We start from the raw sequence: 27,571 nt of genomic DNA, 5'->3' as shown, positions 1-27,571 counted from the left end.
GACGGGGAGCGCCACACACGGGTTCATATTTTTGTAAAATGACGCTTCTTTGTTACCATTAATAATAATCACATTCACACAATTACTGCCGATTTTATTAAAACTGTTTTCATAGAAATATGTGTAGATGTGTTATTTTTGAATAATTTACGTTAAACCAGAACACACAAAACTCACTGATAATTTTTTTTTTTTTAGTGTGTGGTGTACCAATACTCTATTTCTTTGTTTTGTTTATTTTATTTCATCTCCACAAAAGGATCAAAAACAGACAGTATTTTCTAGCTACAGTTACATTTGTCGTTTTGTTTATGTACTCGTGTTGTTTGCTTCTTTTTCGGTGTGCATAGCCCTTACGTCTAGATCAGTGGCATAGCTGTCAGCCATGTGCAAAAATCTTGATCACCAGCACCCCACACCTGCCCCCCCCCCCAAACAAAATCTAGGTTTAAGGTTATTCATAAATCCCATGGTTTTTCAGTAGGGGTCTCACTGGTGTGAACTCTTAGGGGTTGACATGTCTGTTAGTTATTACATTATTCCATCTCCAACACAGATAGTGATGGCAGCTTTTGTAAAAACGGTTTCCAAGAGGAACATTATTTGAAAGAACTTAGAGGAAAGCACAACAGAACTTGTTTTTTTCCTAGGAATTTTCCAGAACACTAAACCCCTCCCCCCATTTCAACAGGTCAAGAGCTGAAGGGAAGCAACCAACAACAGGATACGGCAAACAATGTTTCCTCATTGTAAAAAAAATGATAGAAGTAATTTCCTCTGTTAAAAAAAAAGCTGGAACATCAGGCAGTTAGGATCATACAACTCAAGTGAAAGACTCTTACAAGTGCAGAGACTAGAACAACACACAAGGTCTTGGTCTGAACAGTTCTAATTAGATGTTTGGAAACAAAGTGGTCACCCAAAGATGAAGTGGATAGTACTTTCTTTTGTATATATGTTAAGTGGGGTTTATGGTTTTTTTCTCAATAATACTAATAATGGTACTGCAGATGGGCATATACCTGTTGATAACAGTAGCATCAGCACAAATAATATTACTGGCAATAGCATACGACTGAAAACAAATTACTTTGAAGGACTAGTTAGAAGTATAAAACTCCCTCAGCCAACAGTGAAGGCACCTGAAGAGGCAAAGGCAGATGAAGCCACCACCAGATTGAAACATGCAAAGGAACAAGTGACAATTCAGAATGGAGCCAAGGGGGTGCCTAGTGGAAACAAACTTTCCAGACAGACCTACAGCAAGATCAGCATCAGCAAACCCAGCTTTGAGACGACAAGGGGAAAGTAAGATTTTTTTTTTTTTTTTTAAATGGAAATTGTATAGCTGTTGCTTAATCACTAGATTAATGATTAGGTACACTATTAAGTAATACCCAGTGTATACATTTATGAATAATTATATCTTATTGAGCCATGCTCAGTGTTTAATTATACTGTTTTAGGGAGATGGTCACTGTTAGATGGTCGCTGTTAACTGCTGAGCATGGTAATTAATAAAGCAATTAAATGATTTGTTTAGTTTCCATTTAATAACTGCTAATATTGGTTAGCCTAGAGTTGAGTCTGGTCTTAGGTTAATGAAATAAAAACATAAAAATGATTTGGTAATATCCTATAATAGATAAATATATAGATGGATAGATAGAGATGAAATGCTGTGTTGGTTTACTACATGGCTCAGATAATGAAGGCCTGAACTGAGACTTGAACAGACTGTTTAATTGTGTGGTTTAGGCGTACACTGGAGAGATGAAATACCATTAAGTCCAATGAAAAACTTAATATGCCTGTTTTTTGTTGAACCCAGATGTAAAGGTTATAGCAGGCAGTGGCGTAGTCCTAAATCTGAAAGTACCAGACTAAAATATAGATTTTCCTAAACAAACGAGGTAACATTTAATTATTTAACTTGAGATAACATTGTGTCTCACATGCAACTTTTATAGGCTACTCCCTCTGATCAGAGCTGCCAGATTGGCTCGTTTTCAAAGCATCTAGTGGGTAAATACTGTCTTTGGTGGTTTGGTTATTTTTTGGCTATTTTTATCATGCATGTTTTTTTGATTATGAGGTCATCGCTATCTGCATCCAATAAAATTACTAATCACACAAATGCTCAGTTACTTTTTATTGGTCACCAATTTATGAACTGTATCAGGACAATTATATATATATATATATATATATATATATATATATATATATATATATATATATTTTTTTTTTTTTTTTTTTTTCAACTGTATCCACTGACAGTTCTAGACAATTTAATTTTACACGATATTCTGAATACATATTTTTTTCTGGACCTACCACATTTGATCTCATCAGATTAAAAAAAAAAAAAAAAAAAACAGAGGTTCTGCTACTATAAATTGTGAGAAAAAAACAAGCAAAGCAGAAAAATAAATGCATAGTTTATAACATTACTGTTTTTATTTTAAATAAATGTGTAGCACTTATTTAAACATTTTGCAAATATATATATAATATATATATATATATATATATATATATATATATATATATATATATTATATATATTCCTTTATATTACATCTTAAATAGAAGTGCGTTTTTTGGCTAGTTAAAAAAACACAGTTTGGTTACTTTTTGGTGGGGCATTGAAAAAAAAAAATATCTGCCTCTTCTGCCCTTGATGCCCTTCTGCCTCCCTCAGCTAAGTCAGAGGCTGTGTTCGCCCAGCTAGATTGCATTCACAGTCTGCGGCTGGTGTCACAGATTTTGAAGAGTGTGAACGGCTTTGGGACATTGGCTGCCAAGCAGACAGAGGAAATTGACTTGTGTGAGATCCTTATTGCAGAAGTGGATTTTGTGGCACTTGATTACACAGTGATTGATGGAAAATATTTGATTGAAAACATGCTGTCATATTGTGGTATTCATCATAAATGTAATATCCCCCATAATTATCTAAATTATATTGAAATGCACTGCTTAGTGTTTAAACAGAGCAATTCTACCACATAATGGCCTTGCAGATAAGTGCTCCAATCAGCTGTCACAAAGGGATTGTTTGAATTGAGATGTGTTTCACCCTTGGTGTTTTTACCAGTAACTGCACTCACAACAAGACCAGCAGGTTGTCAAGGAACACTCTGGGCATTTTACAGACTCATGCAGAACATTCCAAAATGCCCTTCTTAAACTTTCACATTTAAAAAAGTGCACCACTGTGTTTTTTTGCTCTGATACCACACAGTTTCATCAACACTAGGGGACATGGCAAATGTCGGGTTTTGGAAGTGCTTATTTCAATAACTTTAAGGTCCTGGTATTTGCATCTAGTAGACTAAATCATCAGAGTTTCTGATATTCCTCTCAAGGCAGGTATGAGAGCTCTGACAGACTCCTGAACAGATTGGGAGACTCAATTAAGGATTGCATATCAATGCGTATTTTATATCTTATGAAAAAGATTTGTCTGAGATGCATACATACATACATACATACACACACACTCTCTATGTAAGCAATACAACACGACAGGGTGTGGGATTTGCCTTCAGCTCCTGGAAGTTATTCTAGTACACCCAACACCCAGGTGTGTCGAAGATTAATTATGGCCTCAGCTAATACTAGCGTTATGGGAAGAGGAAAAAAGAAAAAAAAAAAGATAGTAATTTTTTTATTAGTCTTTCTGCCTTTAAACCAGTGGTTTTCAACCTTTTCATCTCAAGTACCAGTGTTTCCAGAAGGGACCATGAGGTGTACCAGTAACTATGAGCAATCTAAGCCTGATTCGCTCTGGACTAAAATTCACCACTAAACAGGTGGTTTCGGAATTTTTACAGACATCGGTAAAATCCCATGTGAACTGTTCATTTCTTCCTTCTCTGGCCACAAAATCTCATTTGATTTTGAATTTATCGTCTTTTGTTGATAAAAACTAATCCATGTCTGGGAGGCTACTAGACTTCTTCTGCTTTTTTTTTTTTTTTTTTTTTTTTTTTTTTTTTTTAATTTAGTAGCCGGCAATTATTTTTTATTATTTTTGCCCAATTTAGAATATTCAATTATTATTTAAACTCAACTCACTGCTACCACCCCTGTGCTGACTTGGGAGCAGCAAAGATGATCACATGCTGTCCTCAGAAGCATGTGCCATCAGCAGACTGCTTCTTTTCACACTGCAGACTCACCATGCAGCCACCTCGGAGCTTCGGCATTTGAGAACAACGCAGTTCTGGGCAGCTTACGAGCAAGCCCGCAGCCACCTGGCCAGACTACAGGGGTCGCTGGTGTGCAGTGAGCCGAGGACACCCTGGCCTATCTAAACCCTACACAAACATTTTTATAAATTATTACCACTCTGCAAAAATCCACCCCCCCACCCCCCCTAAAACAAAATCCTGGCTACGCCACTGATCAATACATTTGGAAAGGGGAGAGTCCCTTGCAGGTCTTCGCTTGCATTGGTGTCCATGGTGAAGGGGGCTGACACAGAGGGGGCGGTAAGTACAGACGCTCTTGTCAGAGCGTGTTGCAGCTGAGCAAAGGCATCCTCGTGCTCGGCAGTCCACTCAAAGTGACGATTGTGTCCAGGAGGCGGTGCATGGGGCTAGCAATGATTGCAAACCCTTTTACAAACATCCTCTAGTAAGTCAGTCCCAGAAAACTTTGGAGCTGCCGTGTTGGCTGGATGTGGGCCACTGCTGCACAGTGGAGGCTTTCCCAGGGTCAGAGGCTATGGCCTCCTTGCTGACCTGATGACCAAGGCAGGTCGTCTGCCGCCTGAATAGGGTGGCACTTATCGGGATGCAGCCTGGATCCTCTGTAGTACCCGCTGCAGGTGGCACAGGGCCTTGGAGAAGGTTGGGCATGTACCAGCAGGTCATCCAAGTACACACTTGTGTGGGGATGCGGTCTTTGTCTTGGTGTCAGTCTTGCCAGTAGCTGCTTCTCAGGTCAAGGGAGCTAAACCAAGAGGACCCAACGATAAGGTCCAGCAACTCATCAATTTTGGGAAGTGGGTATGAATCTTTCCTGGTAACCACATTCAGTCAGAGGTATTCGATGCAGAAACGTAGTCATCTTGTCATCTTGTCATCTTGTCATCTGTCATCTGTCAACGACAGATGACAGCTGCAGCCTAGGGACTGCTGGATGACTCGATCACCCATGCCTCCCATATTTCGTGTATGATTTCTTGTCCACCTCGCGCCTGAATAGGGGTAGCTGACATGGTGGCTTCGCTTTCCGCCGTCTCTTTGCACTGTTGCAGCTGTCTGGGTATCTGGCACACCACTCTGTGGGACCTGTCCAGGCCCCATGCACTCTGCCGCCAGTGGGCATGATCCACCAACGCTGGCCAAGGCTCATCTCTCCTTGCTTCAAGTATCCGATGTGACGCTCTGCGGGACCCAGCCAGGTCACGTGCACTCTGCCGCTGGTGGCCGTCATCTTTCAACGTTGGCCAAGACACGTCTCTCCTCACTGGTGCTGGCTTGTTCCTCCATCTAGACGACCTCCCTCAAGAAGTCCTCCTTGCCCTGGATCAGTCGCTCCAGCACGTCGCTCATCTCTCTGTCTCCTAACCGCTCAACCACGCTTGGGGGTTCCATCTCAAATCCCACTTCTGACATCAATGTAATGTTCTTGCAGGAGCTAGAAAACAGGAGTAGAGTCTCTTTTTTTAAAATGCTTTCATTGACACACCTCTGTCAGCTACTCAGGTTACACGCACATGCAGGCTAGTTTTACAAATACACAGACAGGTAACAGACAGCGGCGAGAAATACAGAGCGGGGAATTACAATTAGAAACAGTGGGAATGAGATAAACACACACACAGCATGTAAATACACATACGCAATGGGAATTACAGTACACAGATTGCTACAGTATTATTCATTTTAATACAAGACACTGATAAAATTAAAATAAAAATGAAACTTGTATAAATGTGCTCAATCCTAGCAGCAGCAGAATTCATATAACACAGTACTAACAATAAATTATTCTACCAACTTATTTTCGGCACTTAAAACTCCTCCACCGTTAGTGCCAGAAACAGACAGTTTCTGACATTTGGGTCATCAGAAGAAAGATTTTTGCTATTTTCAAGGTTTCCACCAAACTTATCTGCATTCGTTTGCTCATTACTACCACTAAATAAACAGTGCAATCCTATAAACTTAAAATGTCTGTTTCACTTCAACCAATCGCTCAAGATTATATGTGAGTCCACACTTATGAAACTGAAATTTTGTAAATCAATTGTACACAGTGTGAAACCAAGTATGGCTGCGGGTGCTAATGTTTCTAAATGAGACAAACAGGGTCAGGGTGGGTTCATACTTCTGTCGCAGATGAATGCAATTTGTCAGCTGCAGACAGCTATAAAAGCTGTGTAGCTTCGCTCTGATCATGCAGCAAATGTTCACATTTTTAAACATTATCCAATCCTATGCAATTTCAGGTCGCAGGCGCATGACGCGTAATAATTAGAAAACCACTGCAATCATTTTTTGGCTATGGGCACTAGCAGATGTTACAGATGCAAAAAGGACAAGAACCACTGCTGGTATTAATTCATTTCCCTAAGCAGTTTTGTCCAAAAACAAACTTGTCAAATGTAGGTATAGAATCTTGGGTAGACATTTTCATAATAGCATGGTTTTAATTTTAAAATATCTTTCCACATTAGCTGGATTTACTTTTTGATTTTAGAAAACAAGTCACATACACTCCCACACACATCTTAATGCCAGTTACTGGCACTCACTGTGTAATCAGATTTCATCACTAGCATTTGGAACACCTACTCATATATAATGACACATGCAATATTGTGACTTGTGTACCCCCACTAATCAATAATGTAGAATATTTGAATACATTGTTTTGTTTACTGCTAATTAAGTCAAATGGCAATATGAGCAGATAAATGAGAATGGGCAATTATGGTAAAGTACAGCACAGTCATTCAAAAAGCACCACTTTGCAGTTGGCATAACAGATTAGAGGGCTGATTGTTGTCACTCGATTGACATGTGCAAGTTCATATCAATTCTCAAAAGAGATGAATCTATGATGAGCCATTCTAGAGAACAAACATTGATGCAAAATTTTATCACCAACGTTTCTGATGGAACTTCGGCAGTAATTATTTAGAAATTGTCTCAAAGCCTTTTAGAATAATTTAACCACTTCATCACCATCCATACTGGTCCTATAGTCAGAGCCCAGTGTTTTTTGCAAATACAAAATAAAACTAAATGCAGATATAAAACAAAATAATTATAAAGCAAACATCGAATGACATTTTTAAATTGGGAGGTTTATACAAAAAAAAAAAAAACTTCAAATAAATGCTTGCAATCGTAGTTGTCAAGGCTCAGTCGTTACCATGGACACGGTGTGAAGGGAAACTGAAGCTCTGACAAGACCTTGTGCAGATGTATAATTTGGAGTGAATCACTTGGGAATTACAATTGTGATGGAAGAGAAGACATATTTTTTTTGGGACAGACTAAAACGATAACAGAATGCCCATTGACTATAATGGAGAAAGGAATGACCATTGAATATAATGGAGAAAAGAATGCCCATTGAATATAATAGGAAAAAAGATGAATAAGGAATTAAAGCTTGTATCTGAAAATCCTTAACAGAAATCTTAAAACCCCTAATAGCTTTCTTACAAATAAACTTTTATACAAAATAAAAGTGGAATGGCGTGGAATGACAGGCCGGTAATACCTAAAAACAGTAAAATCATAGATACAGTGGTTTGCAGAAGTATTCACCCACTGCAAAGTTTTCACATTTTGTTGGCACCTGAGCGTACTCCATGACGCTTTCAAATTAGACTTTACGTGTAGAATCTACACAAACAATTCCACATTGATACAGTTAAAAAATGCATATAGAATATAAATAAGAAAGATTTACAGATCTACTGCGGCCCTAAATCAGCACAGGTGCAAATGATTTGTTTGAAAGGTCATAAAATTAATGAAATGGGTTCAGCCTGTGTGTACTTAAAGTTGTTTAACTGGTAGATAATTTCCCTCAGGTATATAAAGACTTTTAAGCTGCAACTCACATAGAGATCCAACAAAGGAACCATGAAGACCAAGGAGCTTTTGAAAAACAAGTCAGAGATAAAGTGGTAGAGAGGCACAAAGCAAGAGAAGGGTACAAGAAAATTTCAAAGGCACTGATTATCCCTCTCAGCACAGTGAAGTCCATCATTAAGAAGTGGAAGATGCATCATACCACCCAGACACTACCCAGATCAGGTCGCCCTCCCAAACTGAGCAGCCAGACAAGCAAGAAACTGGCTCAGGATGTCACTCTGAAGTCTGAAGCTAACAATGAACTTGAGTGATCTGCAAAATTCTGTGTCTGAGATGGGAGTCAGTGTTTACACATCAACAATAAGCCAGTCCCTACACAAAGCTGGCCTGTATGGACAGGTGGCAAAAAGAAGCCATTACTCAAAAAGCCTCATCTTAAAGCACATATGTAGTTTGCAAAAAAGCATGTAGCTGATACTGCAGACATGTGGAAAAAAGTTTTGTGGTCAGATGAGACAAAAATGGAACTTTTCGGTCTACATTCCAAGCGTTATGTTTCGCACAAGTCCAACACTGCACATCACCCAGTCAACACCATCCCAACTGTCAAGTATGGTGGTGACAGCATCATGTTAAGGGGATGCTTCTCTTCAGCAGGGATTGGGAAGCTTGTCAGGATAGAGGGGAGAATTGATGATGCAAAGTACAGGCGAATCCTTGAGGAAAACCTGTTTGAGTCAGCCAAGACTCTGAAACGGGAGGAAATTTACATTTCAGCAGGACAATGACCCGAAGCACAAAGCCAAAGCCACACTGGAGTTATTGAACAAGAATTAATGTTATTGAGTGGCCCAGTCAAAGTCCTGACTTGAATCCAATCAAAAAATTATGGCGAGACTTAAAGATTGCAGTCCATCGACAATCCCCAATAAACTTATCAGAACTGGAGCAATTTTCCTGTGAAGAATGGACAAAAATTTCACCATCCTACTGTGCAAACCTATTCAAAAAGACTCATAGCATTAATTGCTTCAAAAGTTTCTTCTACCAAGTACTGACTTAAAGGGCTGAATACTTATACCAGTAAATTTCATTTTGTACATTTTATTTGCACGTTTTGCTGACATTTAACCTCTTCCTCATATAACAGTGTTCAGTTTAACAACTACAGCTTTGACTAAAAAAAGTTTGTTTGAAAAAACTGTGCATAAATTATTTGTAATTAAGGAAGGACAGCATGTATCTTAAAACCCCAATACCATTTCTTACAAATAAACTAATGTACAAAATAAAAGTGGAATGACATGGAATGACAGCTGTTTTCCAGGAATACCAAAGAAAACAGTAAAATCCTAGATAAATAAGGAATGACAGCTTGTACCTGAAAATCCCTAATACCAATTTAACTCCTAAAATGCCCCAGTTACTTATTCAATTTGTGTTATTGGATAACATACAACTTGCTATCTGTGCCATGTTTGCGTGCAGTTTTTGTACCAAAATCCAGGATAAATACATATGTGTGACGTAAAAGGGTCCCCCCTCTATTAGAATCAACTTTGATATAAATGGCTGTGACAGAGATCGAGTGGCAACTAAAAAGGAGAACTGTGCTGTGATAATCGTGAGTGTTTGTTTTGTTTTGTCATTATTAAATACTGTTTGTTGTTATTTAGACAGCTAACATGATCTGGAGTTGTTTCCAAAGGCCAGCGCTAAACCCAGGTCAACATCACTGCACTTTGTATCACTAAAGAACTGTATTCACTACGAGCACTAGAGAAAACTTTGTGGACTAGTGTTTGTGTTTGTGTATGTGTTACGTGTGGGTGAATTGAAACAGGACTTATTATTTCGAAGCCAACCTGCGGATTATAAATAAGCAATACACGCCACTATATTGCTTCTTCAACATTGTTATTATTTACTGCTGTTTGCCATCAGGCCATTGGATTTAAAACAATTAAACAACACTGTACCCGGATTGTCTTTGTCTGTCTGTTTCTTAATCACTGCTGTATTACCTTCACCTGCACACAGTTAACCTCTTGGCCACAGTGGCCCAAACCGATTTTACCCGTGAAATACCCCGGTTACTTATTTAATTTGTGTTACATTTGTGGGATGTAAATAAGAAGCTGGAACGCAAATAAGAAGCTGGGGAATAAGAAGCCATTAAGTATTATGTTGTTTGTTGTGGCAAAGACACATCAAAAGCTGAAGTCAGGCTTGATGATCATTCGCTGAAATAAAAAATACTCCTAACTTCATCTTTAATGTATTTTGAGGTCCAAGACTACTGTTAAAATTGTTGTCCAATGCATCTGATATTGCCTTTTGCACATCGCCAGCAAGTTTGAAAGAAATGTTACTAATATTAATGTTCTCCATTTTGATTGCCCACAAATTTTCGGGACAAACTGTACTAGTATTAGAGCAAAAATAATAAAATGTTAGCCATGCTTTTGATTATTATTATTATTATTGTTATTATTATTATTATTACCGGTATTAAATACAGCGATTAGCTTTCTTGTCCTTCAAAACAATATGCAGTTTTCAAATAATGCCTCATCATTAGTCTTTTCATTGAAAAGTTATGCCTATCTTCGTCACTAGAAAGCGCTAATACTCAGATGGCAAATGTGAGATATTAGTAATTTTCTTGGATGGCGCATTCAAGTATAAGACTATGTGTTTCTAAGTCTATATGGTATGACAGTAAGGACCCCAAGGGTGTCCGTCACAGTGTCATTTAGTATCCCAACCATACTGTTTATAAATTAACTATTTTGTAAATAAATTAACTATACTGTTCACAAATTAACCAATGAATTGTTTCCTGAACTGCACCTTATACTTTTTCTCATTATTTTGTTTATGCCTAAATAAAGACAATTACTAGATAGTAACAGTTATAGATGGACAATTTCATATTTTAAAGCATGCAAAGTTAATGAAAAACAAGATAATTAATTAATGGAATGATGTATATCTCTTTGTTGTTGTTATTTTCCTATTTTTATTGTTTTATTGGTTGCAAAAAATGCCAGGATATAGACATGTACAAAATATATAATTAATTAATTTGAGAAATCACATTTCTGATATTTCTGCATCAAATTGTACCTCACTATTACTAATATATTTCTACATATTAGTCACTAATAATGTTCCAACTTATCACAAGGTAAAATAAATAAATATTATATATATATATACACACACACACACACACACACACACACACACACACACACACACACACACACACACACACAGTGCCTATAGAAAGTATACATCCCCTTGAACTTTTTTCACATTTTGTTGTGTCAGTGGCTCAGTGTTTCATGCATTTAAATGAGTATTTTTTCCACTTATCTACACACCATACTCCACACTGTTAAGGGGAAAAAAATTATATATTAAAAATACAAAACTGAAAGATCATAATTGGATAAGTCTCCACCCCCCTGAGTTAATACTTGGTGGAAGCACCTTTGGCAGCAACTACAGCTGTGAGTCTGTTGGGATAGGTCTCTACCAACTTTGCACACCTAGATTTGGCAATATTTGACCATTCTTCTTTACAAAACTGTTCAAGCTCTGTCAAGTTCCTTGGGGATCATTGATGGACAGCAATCTTCAACTCATGCCATAAATTTTCGATTGGATTTAGGTCGGGGCTCTGACTGGGCTACTCAAGGACATTTACCTTTTTGTTCCTTAGCCACCCAGTGAGACAGACTGCAGTTCAAAAAAATAACTATTTTTATTATAAATAAACAAAAATAAAGTGCACAAGGGCAAAATAACAGATTTTCAAACACAAATAAAGCAAAAACAAAACTCACAAAAAAAAAAGTTTCCAGGCTGGGCAATGCCTTCACTGGATTCAAACTTTCTACACAACCAAAAAAAAACCAACCTGCTTCCTCAGCTCCCTCTCCCCCAAATGAGAAGCTGAGGCCTCCTTTTATATCAGGTGGCTGGGCGCTGATTGATCGTTAATCAACCTAATCAACTAATCAACCCCAGCCACCTGAACATAATAAACCCAGGCAGGCAGGGGAAGTTAACCCCATCCCTGCCAATTTAAAAGGGCAGAGCTTTGCTCTGCCACACACCTCCCCCCATGTACAACGTACACCGGCCGCAATCGGCCAACTCCCCCCTAGCCCCCCCCCTCCTCCCGAAAAGAGTCCAATTATGTCCCTTGGGTGGGCTGTTATGGTGGGTGGTGGTGGGCTGGGTTGATGTCGGAGCCCCCAAGCCTTCTTTGGTTGAGGGGGCCCCGAATGTCCAGGGTAGCATGGCGACGGCGGCCCTGGCTCCCTCTGGTGGCGGAGGCGGCGACGGCGGCCCGGCTCCCTCTTGTGGCGGATGCCCTAGCATTCGGCGGTACTGACTACCACGTCTGGCCCTAAGGCAGACAGGCGGCGACGGCGGCCCCAGACCCACTGGTTGGCGCGGCGGCCCGGCTCCCTCTGGTTCTGGGAGGCGGCGGCGGCGGCCCGGCTCCCTCTGGGCGGAGGTTCAAAAAAACAGATTCTCCTGGGCCATCTGGTGGCACCAGGCGAACTGTTGCCCTCTTCTCCGAACTTTCTCTAGAAAAGCCTGGAGCAACAGTATTGTGCGAGCGTCTGGTGGGGCGGCGGCGCGGCGGTGGCTCCTCTGTCGCCCGGGTGGCGGAGGCGACAAAACCAATAAGCCTGCCCGGCTCCCTAGATGTAAACTTATGGCGGCGGCCCGGATCCAAAATGGAAAATTACCTATATGGTAACAGTATCCTGGGAGACAGTCAACATGGTTTTAGAAAAAGGAGATTGTGTGTAACCTGCTTGACCTTTTTGCGGATGCAACATCGGCAAAGCTCCCTTTCAAACTAAGCGCAGTAGGGATTCAAGGAAATGCACACACATGGATAGGGAGTGGTTAACATTTAGAAAACAGAAAGTACTGATTAGAACCTCAAAATGGAGCAAGGCGGTAAGCAGTGGAGTCCCTCTGGCTCTGAGAGCGCCGGCGGCTCCTCATCCCTCTCTGGCTCTGGGAGCGCGGAGGCTCCTCACTCCTCTCTGGCTCTGGGAGCGGCGGAGGCTCCTCACCCCTCTCTGGCTCTGGGAGCGACGGCGGCTCCTCACTCCTCTCTGGCTCTGGGAGCGACGGAGGCTCCTCACTCCCTCTCTGGCTCTGGGAGCGACGGCAGCTCCTCCTCCCTCTCTGGCTCTGGGAGCGACGGCAGATCCTCCTCCCTCTCTGGCTCTGGGAGCGACGGCAGATCCTCCTCCCTCTCTGGCTCTGGGAGCGACGGCAGATCCTCCTCCCTCTCTGGCTCTGGGAGCGACGGCAGCTCCTCCTCCCTCTCTGGCTCTGGGAGCGACGGCAGATCCTCCTCCCTCTCTGGCTCTGGGAGCGACGGCAGCTCCTCACCCTCTCTGGCTCTGGGAGCGACGGCAGATCCTCCTCCCTCTCTGGCTCTGGGAGCGACAGCAGATCCTCCTCCCTCTCTGGCTCTGGGAGCGACAGCAGATCCTCCTCCCTCTCTGGCTCTGGGAGCGACGGCAGATCCTCCTCCCTCTCTGGCTCTGGGAGCGACGGCAGCTCCTCACTCCCTCTCTGGCTCTGGGAGTGACGGCAGGCTCCTCCTCCCTCTCTGGCTCTGGGAGCGACAGCAGCTCCTCACCCCTCTCTGGCTCTGGGAGCGACGGCAGCTCCTCACCCCTCTCTGGCTCTGGGAGCGACAGCAGCTCCTCACCCCTCTCTGGCTCTGGGAGTGACGGAGGCTCCTCCTCCCTCTCTGGCTCTGGGAGTGACAGCAGATCCTCCTCCCTCTCTGGCTCTGGGAGCGACAGCAGATCCTCCTCCCTCTCTGGCTCTGGGAGCGACGGCAGATCCTCCTCCCTCTCTGGCTCTGGGAGCGACGGCAGCTCCTCCTCCCTCTCTGGCTCTGGGGACGACGGCAGCTCCTCACCCCTCTCTGGCTCCCGGGAAGGCGGCTCACCCCTCTCTGGCTCTCGGGAAGGCGGCTCACCTCTCTTTATTGGAGTGACCGGTGGATCTCCCATGTCTACCGCCAGGTAATTAACCACCATGAGGGCAACCTCTGGGAAGGACGCTGGGTGGTGTTGTTCCTCCCACTGTTCCCACCTCTCCCCATCTCGACGCCACAGCGTGTTGATAACTATGGGGAGATCGTGGACGAGGTCTGCCTCAGGGTGCATCAACCAGTCCCAGATCTCCTGGGACGGTGGTGAAGGTGGTGGTGCTAGAGGTAGTGGGGTGGCCCCTGATGCCCGGGGTGAACACTGCACCTCTTCCTGGGCCTGGTTGTAGGGGCATCCTGCCCAGTTGTGGCCGTCCTCCTCACACCGGCCACACCAGTTTGCCGGTGGCACGTCTGGGCAGGACCGCCAACGATGGTCCTCCTTACCGCACCAGGAACACCAGGGGAAGAGGCTGGCCGGGTCCTCCAGCGGTGGCTGCAGCAGCTTACATTTCTTCAGCTGCTGCTTTTCCTGCCTTTGCCGCTGTCTGCTCTTCTTTCCCATTTTTTTTTTTTCAAAAAAAAAAAATAAATAAATAAATACTGCTCTGAGCCTCTAGGTGGCGCTATCCCACTTCTGACACCAAATGTGGCAGGCTGGCGAGTGGATAGAGGCCCAGAGACAGACTGCAGTTCAAAAAAATAACTATTTTATTATAAATAAACACAAAAATAAAGTGCACAAGGGCAAAATAACAGATACTCAAACACAAATAAAGCAAAAACAAAACTCACAAAAATAAAGTTTCCAGGCTGGGCAATGCCTTCACTGGATTCAAGTTTTCTACACAACCAAAAAAAACCAACCTGCTTCCTCAGCTCCCTCTCCCCAAATGAGAAGCTGAGGCCTCCTTTTATATCAGGTGGCTGGGCGCTGATTGATCGTTAATCAACCTAATCAACTAATCAACCCCAGCCACCTGAACATAATAAACCCAGGCAGGCAGGGGAAGTTAACCCCATCCCTGCCAATTTAAAAAGGGCAGAGCTTTGCTCTGCCACACTGGGCTACTCAAGGACATTTACCTTTTTGTTCCTTAGCCACTCCAGTGTAGTTTTGGCTGTGTGCTTTGGGTCGTTGTCAGGTGAACTTCTGTCCCAGTTTCAGCTTTCTTGCTGAAGGCAGCAGGTTTTACTCAAGGAATTCTCTGTACTTTTCTCCATTCATTTTCCCTTCTATCCTGACAAGTGCCCCAGTCCCTGCTGATGAGAAACTTCCCCCATAACATGAGCTAGTTCCACCAATTGGTTCAAGTGGAAAACCATATCCACCTTATGGAGGAAAGCGGGGTTCATGCGCAACAATACCCTGTTTCCATCATCCCAAATATGCATACAAGTACTATGCACTGCCAGAGCTTGTAGCTCACTAACCCACTTAGTGGAGATAATGGCTAGCAAAAAGGCTCACTTCATAGAGAGATATTTAAATTCTATGGAATGTATGAGCTCAAACGGGGTCTTGTTGAAAGCCTCTAATACCACATCTATACTCCATTCGCAGAGGATGTCCTTTCTAGGAGAACGTAGCTGTCGAGCACCTTTTAGAAAACGGGTCGCAAGAATATGAGCACCCAGGGAAACTGAGTCAATGGGGACATGGTATGCAGATATAGCTGCCAGGTATACTTTCAGCATAGAGGGGTGCCTGCCCTCTTGTAACAGATCTTGAAGAAACTGTAGAATAGTTGCTGTAGGGCAATAAATGGGGTCATGACCTCTGGTCACACACCAATTTGGAAAATATCTCCACTTATATGCATGCAGTGCCCTCGTAGAGGATGCCCTAGCATTCTGCAGTGTACTGACTACCACGTCTGAGAGCCCTAAGGCAGACAGATGGTCCCATTCAGGGGCCAGACCCACAGTTGGAGTCCGGCCAGTTCTGGGTGACAGGGTTGGCCTCACAGTAGCTGGCAAAGGTTCAAAAAAACAGATTCTCCTGGGCCATCTGGGGGCACCAGGGGAACTGTTGCCTCTTCTCCGAACTTTCTCTAGAAAAGCCTGGAGCAACAGTATTGGCGAGCGTCTAGGGCATCGACGCCCAGTGGACCGCCGCAGAACTAAAAAGGGAGACAAAACCAATAAGCCTGACTTCTATTAGATGTAAACTTATGGAAACTATAATAAGATTCCAAATTGAAAATTACCTATATGGTAACAGTATCCTGAGAGACAGTCAACATGGTTTTAGAAAAAGGAGATTGTGTGTAACCTGCTTGACCTTTTTGAGGATGCAACATCGACAAAGATTAATTTCAAACTAAGCGCAGTAGGGATTCAAGGAAATGCATGCACATCGATTAGGGAGTGGTTGACATCTAGAAAACAGAAAGTACTGATTAGAACCTCAAAATGGAGCAAGGTAGTAAGCAGTGGAGTACCACTGGGATCAGTACTAGGTCTGCTCTTCCTAATCTACATTAATGACTTAAATTCTGGTATAGTAAGCAAACTTGTTAAATTTGCAGACCACACAAAAATAGGAGGAGTGGCAAATGATCTAGACTGCATTCAGAACTGGGCAGACACATGGAAAATGACATTTAATAGAAAAAAAAGTGTAAGGTACTGCACACAGGCAATAAAAATGTCCAGTTACAGCCAGAGGCCAACGCTTCGACCTGTCCTGTACAGGAGCAGGGGAAGGGAGCATTGTAGCCACCTGTTGTAATGCCTCCTGCTCTCTGTGGGAGCATTGTAGCATCTCCTCAGCGACTGGCTCGAAAGCATGGCTTGGAGAGATAGGTGCATCAATTTGTTTGCATCGAACCCTGGCCTGAGATGGCCAAAGCTGTCTACGCACCACTACAAGTCACGACAGGTTTCTACCTAAGGCTTGCCCTTAGAAGCCTGAAATGTGGAGCAGTGTACTGGACACTAGGCACAGCTCTGAGGCTATCTGCTCAGGGAAGGGCGTTGACCGCAGGATGCCATCCAGGTAGGCCATTAGGAGACCTGCCATGTTGGCTAAGCGCGTTTCCTGCGCTTCAGCTGCACAAGTCTTCTTAAAGTGGGCCTCTGTGATCCTGCATTGGCCATTGCTCAAACCTCCTCCTGGAGGGGCTAGCACCAGGGCCACTATGGTGGAGTTCACCGGCAGAAACTGCAGTAGCCCCAGTGCCTTCCAAGGAGGCCAGCAGGGCTGTGTGCTTGGAAACGCACTACATCGAAGCCAGTCGGTGCCAGGAAGATTGAACCTCCTCCATGAAATCCGGGAATACCAGAAAAGGCTGGGGGGTCGAATCTTAAGCCGGTCTGAATACAGAATGGCGCTGATGGAGGGGTAACTTCCTGTACCACTGGAAATCGCGTCCTGGTCCCCTTCGCTCATCTGCTCATCCAGGTCCGGGATGTTGTCAACCGCCGGTACAGGCGGGGGTGATACCGGGGCAGATTCTGAGCACCGACGCATCGAGCCGAGGGGTCAAGCACCGAAGCACTGATGCACGGGATGTCCATGCACCAAAGTGCCAAAACACCGAGGCGCCGAGGCTCTGGAGCACCGAAGTGCTGAAGCACAAATGCACTGAGGCTCTGAAGCACCAAATCCATGAGGGTATCGATGCAGTGGGTGCCTGTGCCATGAAGGCAATGAAGCACCAAGGCATCAAGGTTCTGCGGCACCAAGGGTGTCGAAGCACCAATGTATGAGGCTCTGTAGCAGGGAAGCACTGAATGCACCGAGGGTATTAATGCAGAAGGTGTCTTTGCAACGAAGGTGCCGAAGCACTGAGGGTGTCGAAACACTGATGCAAAGAGGCTCTGAGATACCAAAGCACCGAGGGCACTGGGGGTATTGATGCAGGGGGGTGTTTATGAGCTGAAGCATCAAGGAGCACTGAGGGTGTCGTAGCTCCAATGCACTGAGGCTCAGAGACAGCTATGCACCAAGGGCACAGATGCAGGGAACGATTAAACACCGAGCTGAAGGAATGCCAGGGCCTGGTGGAGGAAGCGACTCTCTTTCTCTCTCTGTTTGTTATTTTTTTAAGCTGCAAGAGCAGAGATAAATCACAAACAGCTGATGCTGTAGGTTAGAAAGCAGCCTACTATCGACAAGTGATGTAGGCTGTTGAAATGAAAGAAGTTTTCTTTTTTTAAATGGAGCACAATTTGCTTAGCGTTTCCTCAATCCTCAATTGCGAAGTTACTGATTCCGGGAAGTGGCAAACTGACTTCCAGCAATATTTGCTTGGAATTAGCAGAAAACTCGAAGTGAGAGCTCTTTTACAAAGATACAATCATGCAACTGGAGAGGTTAGTTATACCTACCTACCTTATCTACCTGATGGTGAGAAGAAAAAGAGAATGAGTTCTCCATGTAGTCGTGTGACAAAGTGGTTTGCAGTGCGCAGATGTAGAGGTGTTGCTGTGCTCAAGAGAAGGACAACAACAATGTTACTGGTGAAATCATGGTTATATTTGTAATCCAAAGTCACTTGACAACAGTATATAATAATATTAACTGGCAATAAACAATGATGTGTATTGCTCGGTAAAATCATGGGGTTCAGTCCCAAAACAATAAACGCAGTATTTAATATACACACAATACACAAACATGGTCAGAAGTCCAAAGTGAATGTGTAGTGCTCATGCTGCAAATACAGTTTATTGTGAAACAAGTGCAGTGTTGTCCGGGTTTTGTGCTGGCCTGTAGCAACAGCTCTGGATCATGTAATAACAATAAAGTATATATTTAGATACAACAAAACACCATAACAAAGGAACATATCACCTTGCTACGTCCCCTTTCTAGATGGCCAACTTCCACTTAACCCTGGGAATTAATTGTCTGGACATCCAGTCCAGGGCACTCTGATCCCTTTACACAGTGTCCTCACAAGTCGGGAGTGAAGTTAATCACCAATAATCCCTCTGTCTCTGTCATAAGTGACTATTTATTACCTCGGTGAGGTGGGAACAAGGACGTCACTCCATAGAGGGACCTATTGGCAGCTTTGATATGAAATGTTCAGTGAATACCTGACCTGTGGCAGGCATATCCCAAAAGTATAGTTGGTGGTTGTCTTCAAATTGAAAGGGAACCCCCTCACACGAACATGGTCACACACACTGCTCATTATCCTGAACGTCTTCGCAGCTCTCTCCTCTTTCTTTTTAATGAAGCTTTATAAAGTATTCAGCTACAAACAATTGGACTAATTAATCAATTACAGCGCGATTTCACACATGCTTTAAAAAAAAAAAAAAAAAAAACATATCAATATAAAATAATCAAAATAATCTTAAATTATAATAACTAAAGTGTAAAGAAAATATAACCTGTTAAAAAAAACCCTACCGGTTTTTAAATTTCTGTTAGGGATTTTAAGATACAAGCTGTTATTCCTTATTTATCTATGGTTTTACTGTTTTTTCGGTATTCCCAGCCTGTCATTCCATGAAAACAGCTGTCATTCTATGTCATTCCACTTTTAGTTTGTATAATAGTTAATATCTATGTAATAACATAATGGGTTTAAGATTTGTCTTAGGCACGTTAAGTTATAAGCTGTCATTGTTTTTTTCCCTATTATATTAACTGGGAATTCCTTTCTGCATTGTCAATGGGCACTTCGCTTTGTCATTAATTTTAGCCTGTCGCATTTGTTTCTAAAATGCCTAAACTGCACATAACAATTAAACCACGCTGCAAAGATTTCTCCTGACTTCTATTGGCCAACTGTTTCATCCACTGGAGCTAGCCACTTGGGCATCAGTTGATAAAAATATGTGAACGTACCACTGCTAAGGGAAGTAAAAATACATTATTTTCTGTTGTGGTACATGAAACTAAGCGACAGTGTGAAAGATGCAGTTCAGAATAATTTTGACAGCTCTGTAGGTATTACTGACATGCTGTTTGGGCTCAGGTGCCAGTATGAGAGCTTATCCAATACCGTGATTTCTTGTCTCATGTACCCTGTAGTTTCCATAGACTGTATTCACTGATTGTAACTGACAAACCATGAAAAAAGAAAACGTAGCGTTCTGTTGTATGGTTGTGTTTAATTCTTAATTTGAATATTGTGTTTGAGTAAAACAAAACATTTTAACAAATAATTTCACAGAGCTTTAGCTTTATGTTATTTGAAGAAGTCCATCCATGCATACATTTCCACGACATCAGAATATCAGAAACATTATCCATAAGTGTGGCAAATGGTACTTCCTCTGTCTGAGGAGCTGAGCAAAAACTGCAAAACGTTTGCCTTTGAACTTCAGTGATCTGTATCCTTTAAATAAGCTAATTCCACTATTCCATACAACACTGAAGGTCATTGTTTTACTATACTGTAGTTACTATAAAAATCTTAACCAAAAAGTGTCTGTATCAATATTGCTTCTGTCAGTGAAGTTGCAAAAATATATACTGTAGGAATGAATTTAAGAAGGAACTTGCGTGCTGATACCTTCATCCTAATCATGTTGGAATATCGATTGTTGTGCACTGTATAGAATATATTATCCATGTTGTGTGTTGTAAGACAAATCAATAAACACATCAAATGACAAGCTTAATAATCTTTAAAAAAAAAGAAACCGGTGATTTATTATTACCACTATTCATGAAAGAAACCTGTCCCAATGAATCAACATGTAATAATTATTTTTTTTTTTCATAAAGAAAGTAGCCAACTAATGCCTGGGTTGGATATGGTCATAAGTGTAGTTTGGTGTTCATCTTAGCCCAAGCCATCCACATAACAAAACCACCACAAAATTCTGCAAAATAAGGCTCAAATAAAAATTAAAGGATGCTCAGGGGTGAGATGATTGTATAGTTATGAGGGGTTCTGATTGTGCCGTTCAGCAACGTATCAGAGTGTAGCCATTCTCACACCTATCATGATTCATAAGAAGAACAAGAAGGACAGAATTAAAAACAATCTGTAGCAAATGAATAGATCTTGACTTTAGGACTGAGTAAAATAAATTGTATTTACTATATTATTATTAGTTTATTTAGCAGACACCTTTATCCAAGGTGACTTACAGAGACTAAATTTTTTTACAACTATAGATGTGTATTACATCATCCATCAAGACTAAATGCAACTGGTGACTATCTTCCACATCATTTTGATGTGTTGCAATTTACTAAAACTGGAAAACTTTGCCATCTGCTGGTGGTTCTCAAAATTTAACACTTTTACAGGATTTTTAACATTTATTTTGCACACTTCAACACTGTACAGCTTTCTCACTACCTGCATTCATCATTTGGGTTTTTATGCACAGTGACCTTCCCATTTCCCATTGTTTAAGGTGGTTGTAGTTTTTATGAAGCCTGTCTGTCATGCAATTCCATAGACTACAGTGCCATTAAAAATATTTGCCCCCTGTCTGATTATCTGCATTTTTGTGCATTTTTCACATTGAATTTGGTCAGATCTTTTTGTGGGTTGTAGTAGTATATAGAGGGAGTCTGAGAGAAAAAAAATTACACCACAATTTGGTGCTTCTTTCATTTGTTTGATGAAAAAGTCAGAATGGAGAAAGTCTGGGATTGTAACGAATCTTCCCAGGAGTGGCCGTCCTGCCAAAATCTCTCTACGAGCAAGGTGTAAAATCATCCAGGAAGTCACAAAGAACCCTAGAACAACATCCAGGGATCTGCAGGCCTCTCTCGCCTTGTCTAAGGTTAGTGTTCATGACACCACCATCAGAAACACACTGGGCAAAAATAGGATTCATGGCAGAGTAGCAAGGCAGAAACTACTGCCTACTAAGAAGAACATGAATGCTTGTCTCAAGTTTGCCAAAAAGCACCTGGATGATCCTCAAGAGTTCTGGAACAATGTTCTATGGACAGATGAGTCAAAAGTGGAATGTCTGGCAAAAACCAAACACTGCACTCCACAGTAAGAACCTCATACCAATGGCCAAGCACAGTGGTGGTAGTGTCATGATTTGGGGATGCTTTGCTGCATCAGGACCTGGACAACTTGGCGTCATTGAAGGAACCATGAATTCTGCTCTGTATGAGAGAATTCTACAGGAGAATGTCAGGCCGTCTGTCCATGAGCTGAAGATGAAGCAGCAATCATACAGCAAGAAAATGATCCAAAACACACAAGCAAGTCTTCATCAGAATGGTTGAAGAACAAGAAATGTATAGTTTTAGAATGGCCTAGTCAAAGTCCAGACCTAAACCCCATTGAGATGTTGTGGCAGGACCTGAAACGGGCAGTTTATGCTTGAAAACCCACAAATGTCACTGAATTGAAGCAGTGAACTTGAAGGAGTGGGCCAAAATTCCTCCACGGCACTGTGTGAGACTGATCAATAACTACAGGAAGCGTTTGGTTGCAGTTATTGCTGCTAAAGGTGGCGTAGTCTAAGGGGGTGATTACTTTTTCATAAGGGGGCATTGGGTGTTGCATAAAGTTCTTTAACAAATAAATGAAATAAGTATCAAAATTTTGTGTTATTTGTTCACTCAAGATCCCTTTTATCTAATATATTAGATTTTGATTGACGATCTGATAACATTCAGTGTCAAAAATATGCAAAAATGCAGAAAATCAGACAGGGGGAAAATACTTTTTCACGGCACTGTATATGCTTTACGTCTCAAATGTGCAGTTTCGAAACAAACATGATTTTGCAAAAAAATGACATCTGGTACTACAGTAGATAAAATAAAGTTTTCAGGGTTCTTGCCTTCCCTACCAGGCATCTGTTACTCTTGCACTTCCTGGATCATTTCACCTCACCAGTGTCTTTGAGGTGAAGCACCTTATTAGCTGCACATCATCTCATTCATTAGGGAAAGCAGCACGATTTTATTTTATTTTTTTAACTGGAAAGGTGGCTGTAGGGATGGAGAGAATTTTACTCTCTAGGTGAAATTACCATCAATATGCAAGACTATCAGAAAGCAAGGCCTACAAACACACATTTCTCTATTCAAGTGTAGTTTCAAATATGTTTTAAAATGAAAATACACAAGTTTCTTTAAAAAATGCAAGAGACTATATACTGATGTGCAAGGTGTAGAAAAATCATGGAATTATTTTGTTACCAGCAATCAGGTCAAAGTCTCCTGACACTGTCTCCTTGACTTCCCAGTTGCAGTTTGGTATACAGATTATCTTTTTGGGCATCTCTTGGGAAATATTAACTCAGACATTAGACATTATATTATTTTCATTTTGATTTGAAGATATCACCTTTTTTTTTTTTAATACACTTCTGCTTTGTTTCCCAAAACACTTTCTTTCCAGCTAATACTTTGGTGAATTAAATCTTAAAACTACTTCATTCTTAACTGTAACAGTATTTGACCTATTAAATGATAATTAATCCTGAATAGAAATACTACTGGTAGCCAATAACATAAAATAAATCAACTTTAAATTGTCAGTCAAGTGTACTCTTTATTTTATTTTAATGTAGAAGGCATCCACCAGGCAACATTCATAACTGAGAAATGCATGTTTATTTTTGATTAACATTATTACCTCTTCGACAGTTTCCCTTTTTCCATTCCAGAAGTATATAAATTAAACAAGCAAACCAAATCATTCTCAGCATTTTTATTAATATTTGGGTCAACATTTTGAAAAATCAATGGCTATATTCAGTGCTTGCAGTCCTGCATTACCATCTAGGAGCCATGGGAGTTCAGTCTCACACTCATCCAGCCCATCACTTCTCATCATCAAAGCTTCCAACAGAGATGCTGTTATATGCGGATGGTGATGGTTTTGTGATATTCACAGCTGAACCCTGAGAAATAGGCTAGGTAATATATTGCAAAGGGCTTAAGTATCTATTCAATGGAAATGTCTTAACCCTGTGATGCCATTTGATGGGCTCATATAGCAACACATGCAAAACTATAAAACTAGCAAGGAATTGATCAGAGTATACAAATATCTGAGCAACATTTGGAGTGATCGCTTAGGTTTTCCTCTTATCACTGTTTTTCTTCTGAAATTATCTTTCTTTGATTATTAATTTTTTTAATTTTTATATTTGGGTAAGCACAGGATCTTCAGAACAGTAGATGGGTACCAATAACAAAATGGATGTCAAAGCTTTGGTTATCACTCCCTTACTCAACACCAAAAGCTAAATACCACTGAGATACCATTTTGTATTAAACTAAAGTAACTCTATCAGAAAGTGAGCACTATCCTCAAACAACAAAGCGAGTTTGGGGTAAAAACATTGCACATGGGTCCTGCTATGGTACTGCATTAACAGTGTTTATCACAATGGAAATGATTTGAGGGACTGCCCTTATAAGAATAAGCAATTTGGTAAAGGTACTGACTGAAGCTGAAATCCAACCAGTAGAGTGAAAGATTAAAAAAAAAAAAAAAAAAAAAAAAAAAAACTACATGCAAATATCAATTCAAATCAATTCAATTATAACCATGCAATGGTTGGCTACACATTGTCAAGAGTATATAATACAAATAAATGTATGGTGATTTGCTTGATTTTTAAAAAAGTCTGTCTGCAGTACATATTTAGTTAGTTTTATATTGGCTTAGAGCTGTTAATGCTTTGTCTCATCAACACAATTTGTAAATCTGTTGAGCTCATTCCAACATAAAATCTTCCTAAAACCTGTACCAAACATTTTTTTAATCAGTTATTTATAGTCAGAATGTTGTTTAAAGCCTGTTTGTATTTCAAATTTGAATAATTTCTCCTTGCTAGATCACATCATTTTAACGCATTCGTCCAGCAAACAGGCCCACCCAATGTACTACAAGACAGCACAGTTTTTTGCTAGTGGAGAAAGCAGAGTGTATGTTGTGGCTGACAATCTGATTCCATTAAACTCATTCACTGCTGACATATAAGTGTGATTATGATCAAAATCCACTCTCTGGCAATCTTTCCAAGAAAGTAGAGCACACAGAGGCTTTTATAGGGTAGTGTAAGAGTCTCCATCCACCAGTGCAGAGGAATGCTGTCAAGAGCTTAATATATAGATCTATATATATATTATATATATATATATAATATATATATATATATATATATGAATGTACTTACATGAATGTCTTTATGTGTTTATTACATAATTTTTTTACCTTACATTTGTTGACTAAATTAAGTAATGCTGCATTATTATAGCACAATGGAATAAGGCACAAAAGCACTAAGCCTTGTAAAGAAAGAGAAATGGGTAAAGGTAAAATATAGCTTTGCAGAGTCAGTATGGTGAAATATTTTAGATAACAAAAAATGTTTTATAAATAAATCTCAATCTAAAGCAAGAAAGATTACTTTAAAAATAACAGAATTCAAGTATTTCTTCTAAGCAAAACCTTTTACTTTGTCTTCTTTGAGAAACTAATTGTGCCAAAAAAAATCCTTACCACTTGAATGTGCTGTATTTCAAATCCTTTTATACATTAGCTAGTGAAACTTATCCCAAGAATATTAATGAAACATGAGCTACACCAAAGGCTTTACATTTAAAATGAATCACTTAATATTCCATTTTGCCTGAACAGCATTTTCCTAATTAGTAGTCAGCATGATTAGTCAGACTAATCTGTCTCATACACTGAAGAGTATTTAGAGTATAAAACTATATATATATATATATATATATATATATATATATATATATATATATATATATACACACACACACACACACACACACACACACACACACACAGAGTGCCTATAGAAAGTCTACACCCCCTTTCAAAATGTTCAACTTTTGTTGCTTTATAGCCTGGAATTAAAATGCATTAAAATAGTTTGTTTTTTTCCATTTATCTACACATCCTACTCCACAACTTCCAAGTGAAAAAAATATTCTAGAAATTTGTAAAAAAATGAATTAAAAATAAAAACTGAAATAGCTTGGTTGAATAAGTGTCCACTCCCCTTGTAATAGCAATCCTAAATTTGGTTAGGTGTAACCGATCGCCTTCAAAATCACACACCAAGTTAAGTGGTCTCCACCTGTGTTAAATTGTCGTGATTCTCATGATTTCAGGATAAATTCAGCAGTTCCTGTAGATTCTCTCTACTGGGTAGTGCAAAGATTCAACCGTGAGCACCAAGGTGCTTTCAAAAGAACTCCGGGACAAAGTTGTTGAAAGGCACAGATCAGGGGATGGGTATAAAAAAATATCAAAGGCCTTGAATATCCCTTGTAGCATGGTCAAGTTGATTATTAAGAAGAGGAAGGAGTATGGCACCACCAAGACCCTGCCTAGATCAGGCTGTCCCTCCAAACTGGATGACCGAGCAAGAAGGAGACTGATCAGAGAGGCTGCCAAGAGGCCAATGGTAACTTTGCAAGAGCTACAGACTTTTATGGCCAAGACTGGTCAAAGTGTGCATGTGACAACAATATGACAAGCATGTCATATGGTAGGGTGACAAGAAGGAAGCCATTACTCAAGAAAGCCCACCTTGAATCCCGTTTTGAAGTATGCAAAAAAAAAAAAAAAAAACACTCAGGAGATTCTGTAGCCATGTGGCAAAAAAGTTTTGTGGTCTGAAGAAACTAAAATAGATATTTTTGGCCTAAATGCAAAGCCTTATGTTTGGCACAAATCCAACACAGCGCATCACCCAAAGAATACCATCCCTACTTTGAAGCATCGTGGTGGCAGCATCATGTTATGGGGATGTTTCTCATCAGCAGGGACTGGGGCACTTGTCACGATAGAAGGGAAAATGAATGGAGCAAAGTACAGAGAAGTCCTTGAGGAAAACCTGCTGCCCTCTGCAAGAAAATTGAAACTGAGACGGAAGTTCAGCTTTCAGCATAACAACGACCCAAAGCACTCAGCCAAAACTACACTGGAGTTGCTAAGGAACAAAAAGGTAAATGTCCTTGACCTTAATCCAATCAAGAATATTTGGCATGACTTGAAGCTTGCTGTCCATCAGTGCTTCCCAAGGAACTTGACAGAGCTTGAACAGTTTTGTAAAGAAGAATGGTCAAATATTGTCAAATCTAGGTGTGCAAAGTTAATAGAGACCTATCACAACAGATTCACAGCTGTAATTGCTGCCAAAATGTGCTTCCACCAAGTATTAACTGAGGGGGTGGAGACTTATCCAATTGTGATCTTTCAATTTTGTATTTTTAATATATAATTTTTTTCACAATAAAAACTTTTTTCCCCTTAACAGTGTGGAGTATTGTGTGTAGATAAGTGGAAAAAATCCTCATTTAGATGTATGAAACTCTGAGGCACAAACACAACAAAATGTTAAAAGGGGGTGTAGACTTTCTAGGGGGTGTAGACTTTCTATAGGCACTGTGTGTGTGAAATTATATATATATATATATATATATATATATATATATATATATATATATATATATATATAATGTACATATGCATACACATACAGTACTGTGCAAAAGTTTTATGCAAGTGTGAAAAAATGCTGTAAAGTAAGAATGCTTTCAAAAATATATATGTTAATAGATTATATTTATCAAATA

General features: G+C 40.7%; 1 protein-coding gene across 2 annotated transcripts in view; it reads left to right on the top strand.

Moving 5' to 3' along the window:
• Positions 1-823: 823 nt before the first annotated feature.
• Positions 824-27,571, top strand: part of LOC121319594 (multimerin-1-like) — a 52,649-nt gene continuing 25,901 nt past the window's right edge. For both annotated transcript variants that reach the window (XM_041257198.1, XM_041257189.1), the window contains exon 1: positions 824-1,308. In XM_041257198.1, coding sequence (XP_041113132.1) covers positions 926-1,308 — 383 coding nt within the window. In that variant the 5' untranslated portion in view covers positions 824-925. The remainder of the gene's footprint in view (positions 1,309-27,571) is intronic.

Source organism: Polyodon spathula, chromosome 1 (genome assembly GCF_017654505.1).
Source record: "Polyodon spathula isolate WHYD16114869_AA chromosome 1, ASM1765450v1, whole genome shotgun sequence".
Classification (NCBI taxonomy): Eukaryota; Metazoa; Chordata; class Actinopteri; order Acipenseriformes; family Polyodontidae; genus Polyodon; species Polyodon spathula.
This window is presented reverse-complemented; position numbering and strand designations above follow the sequence as displayed.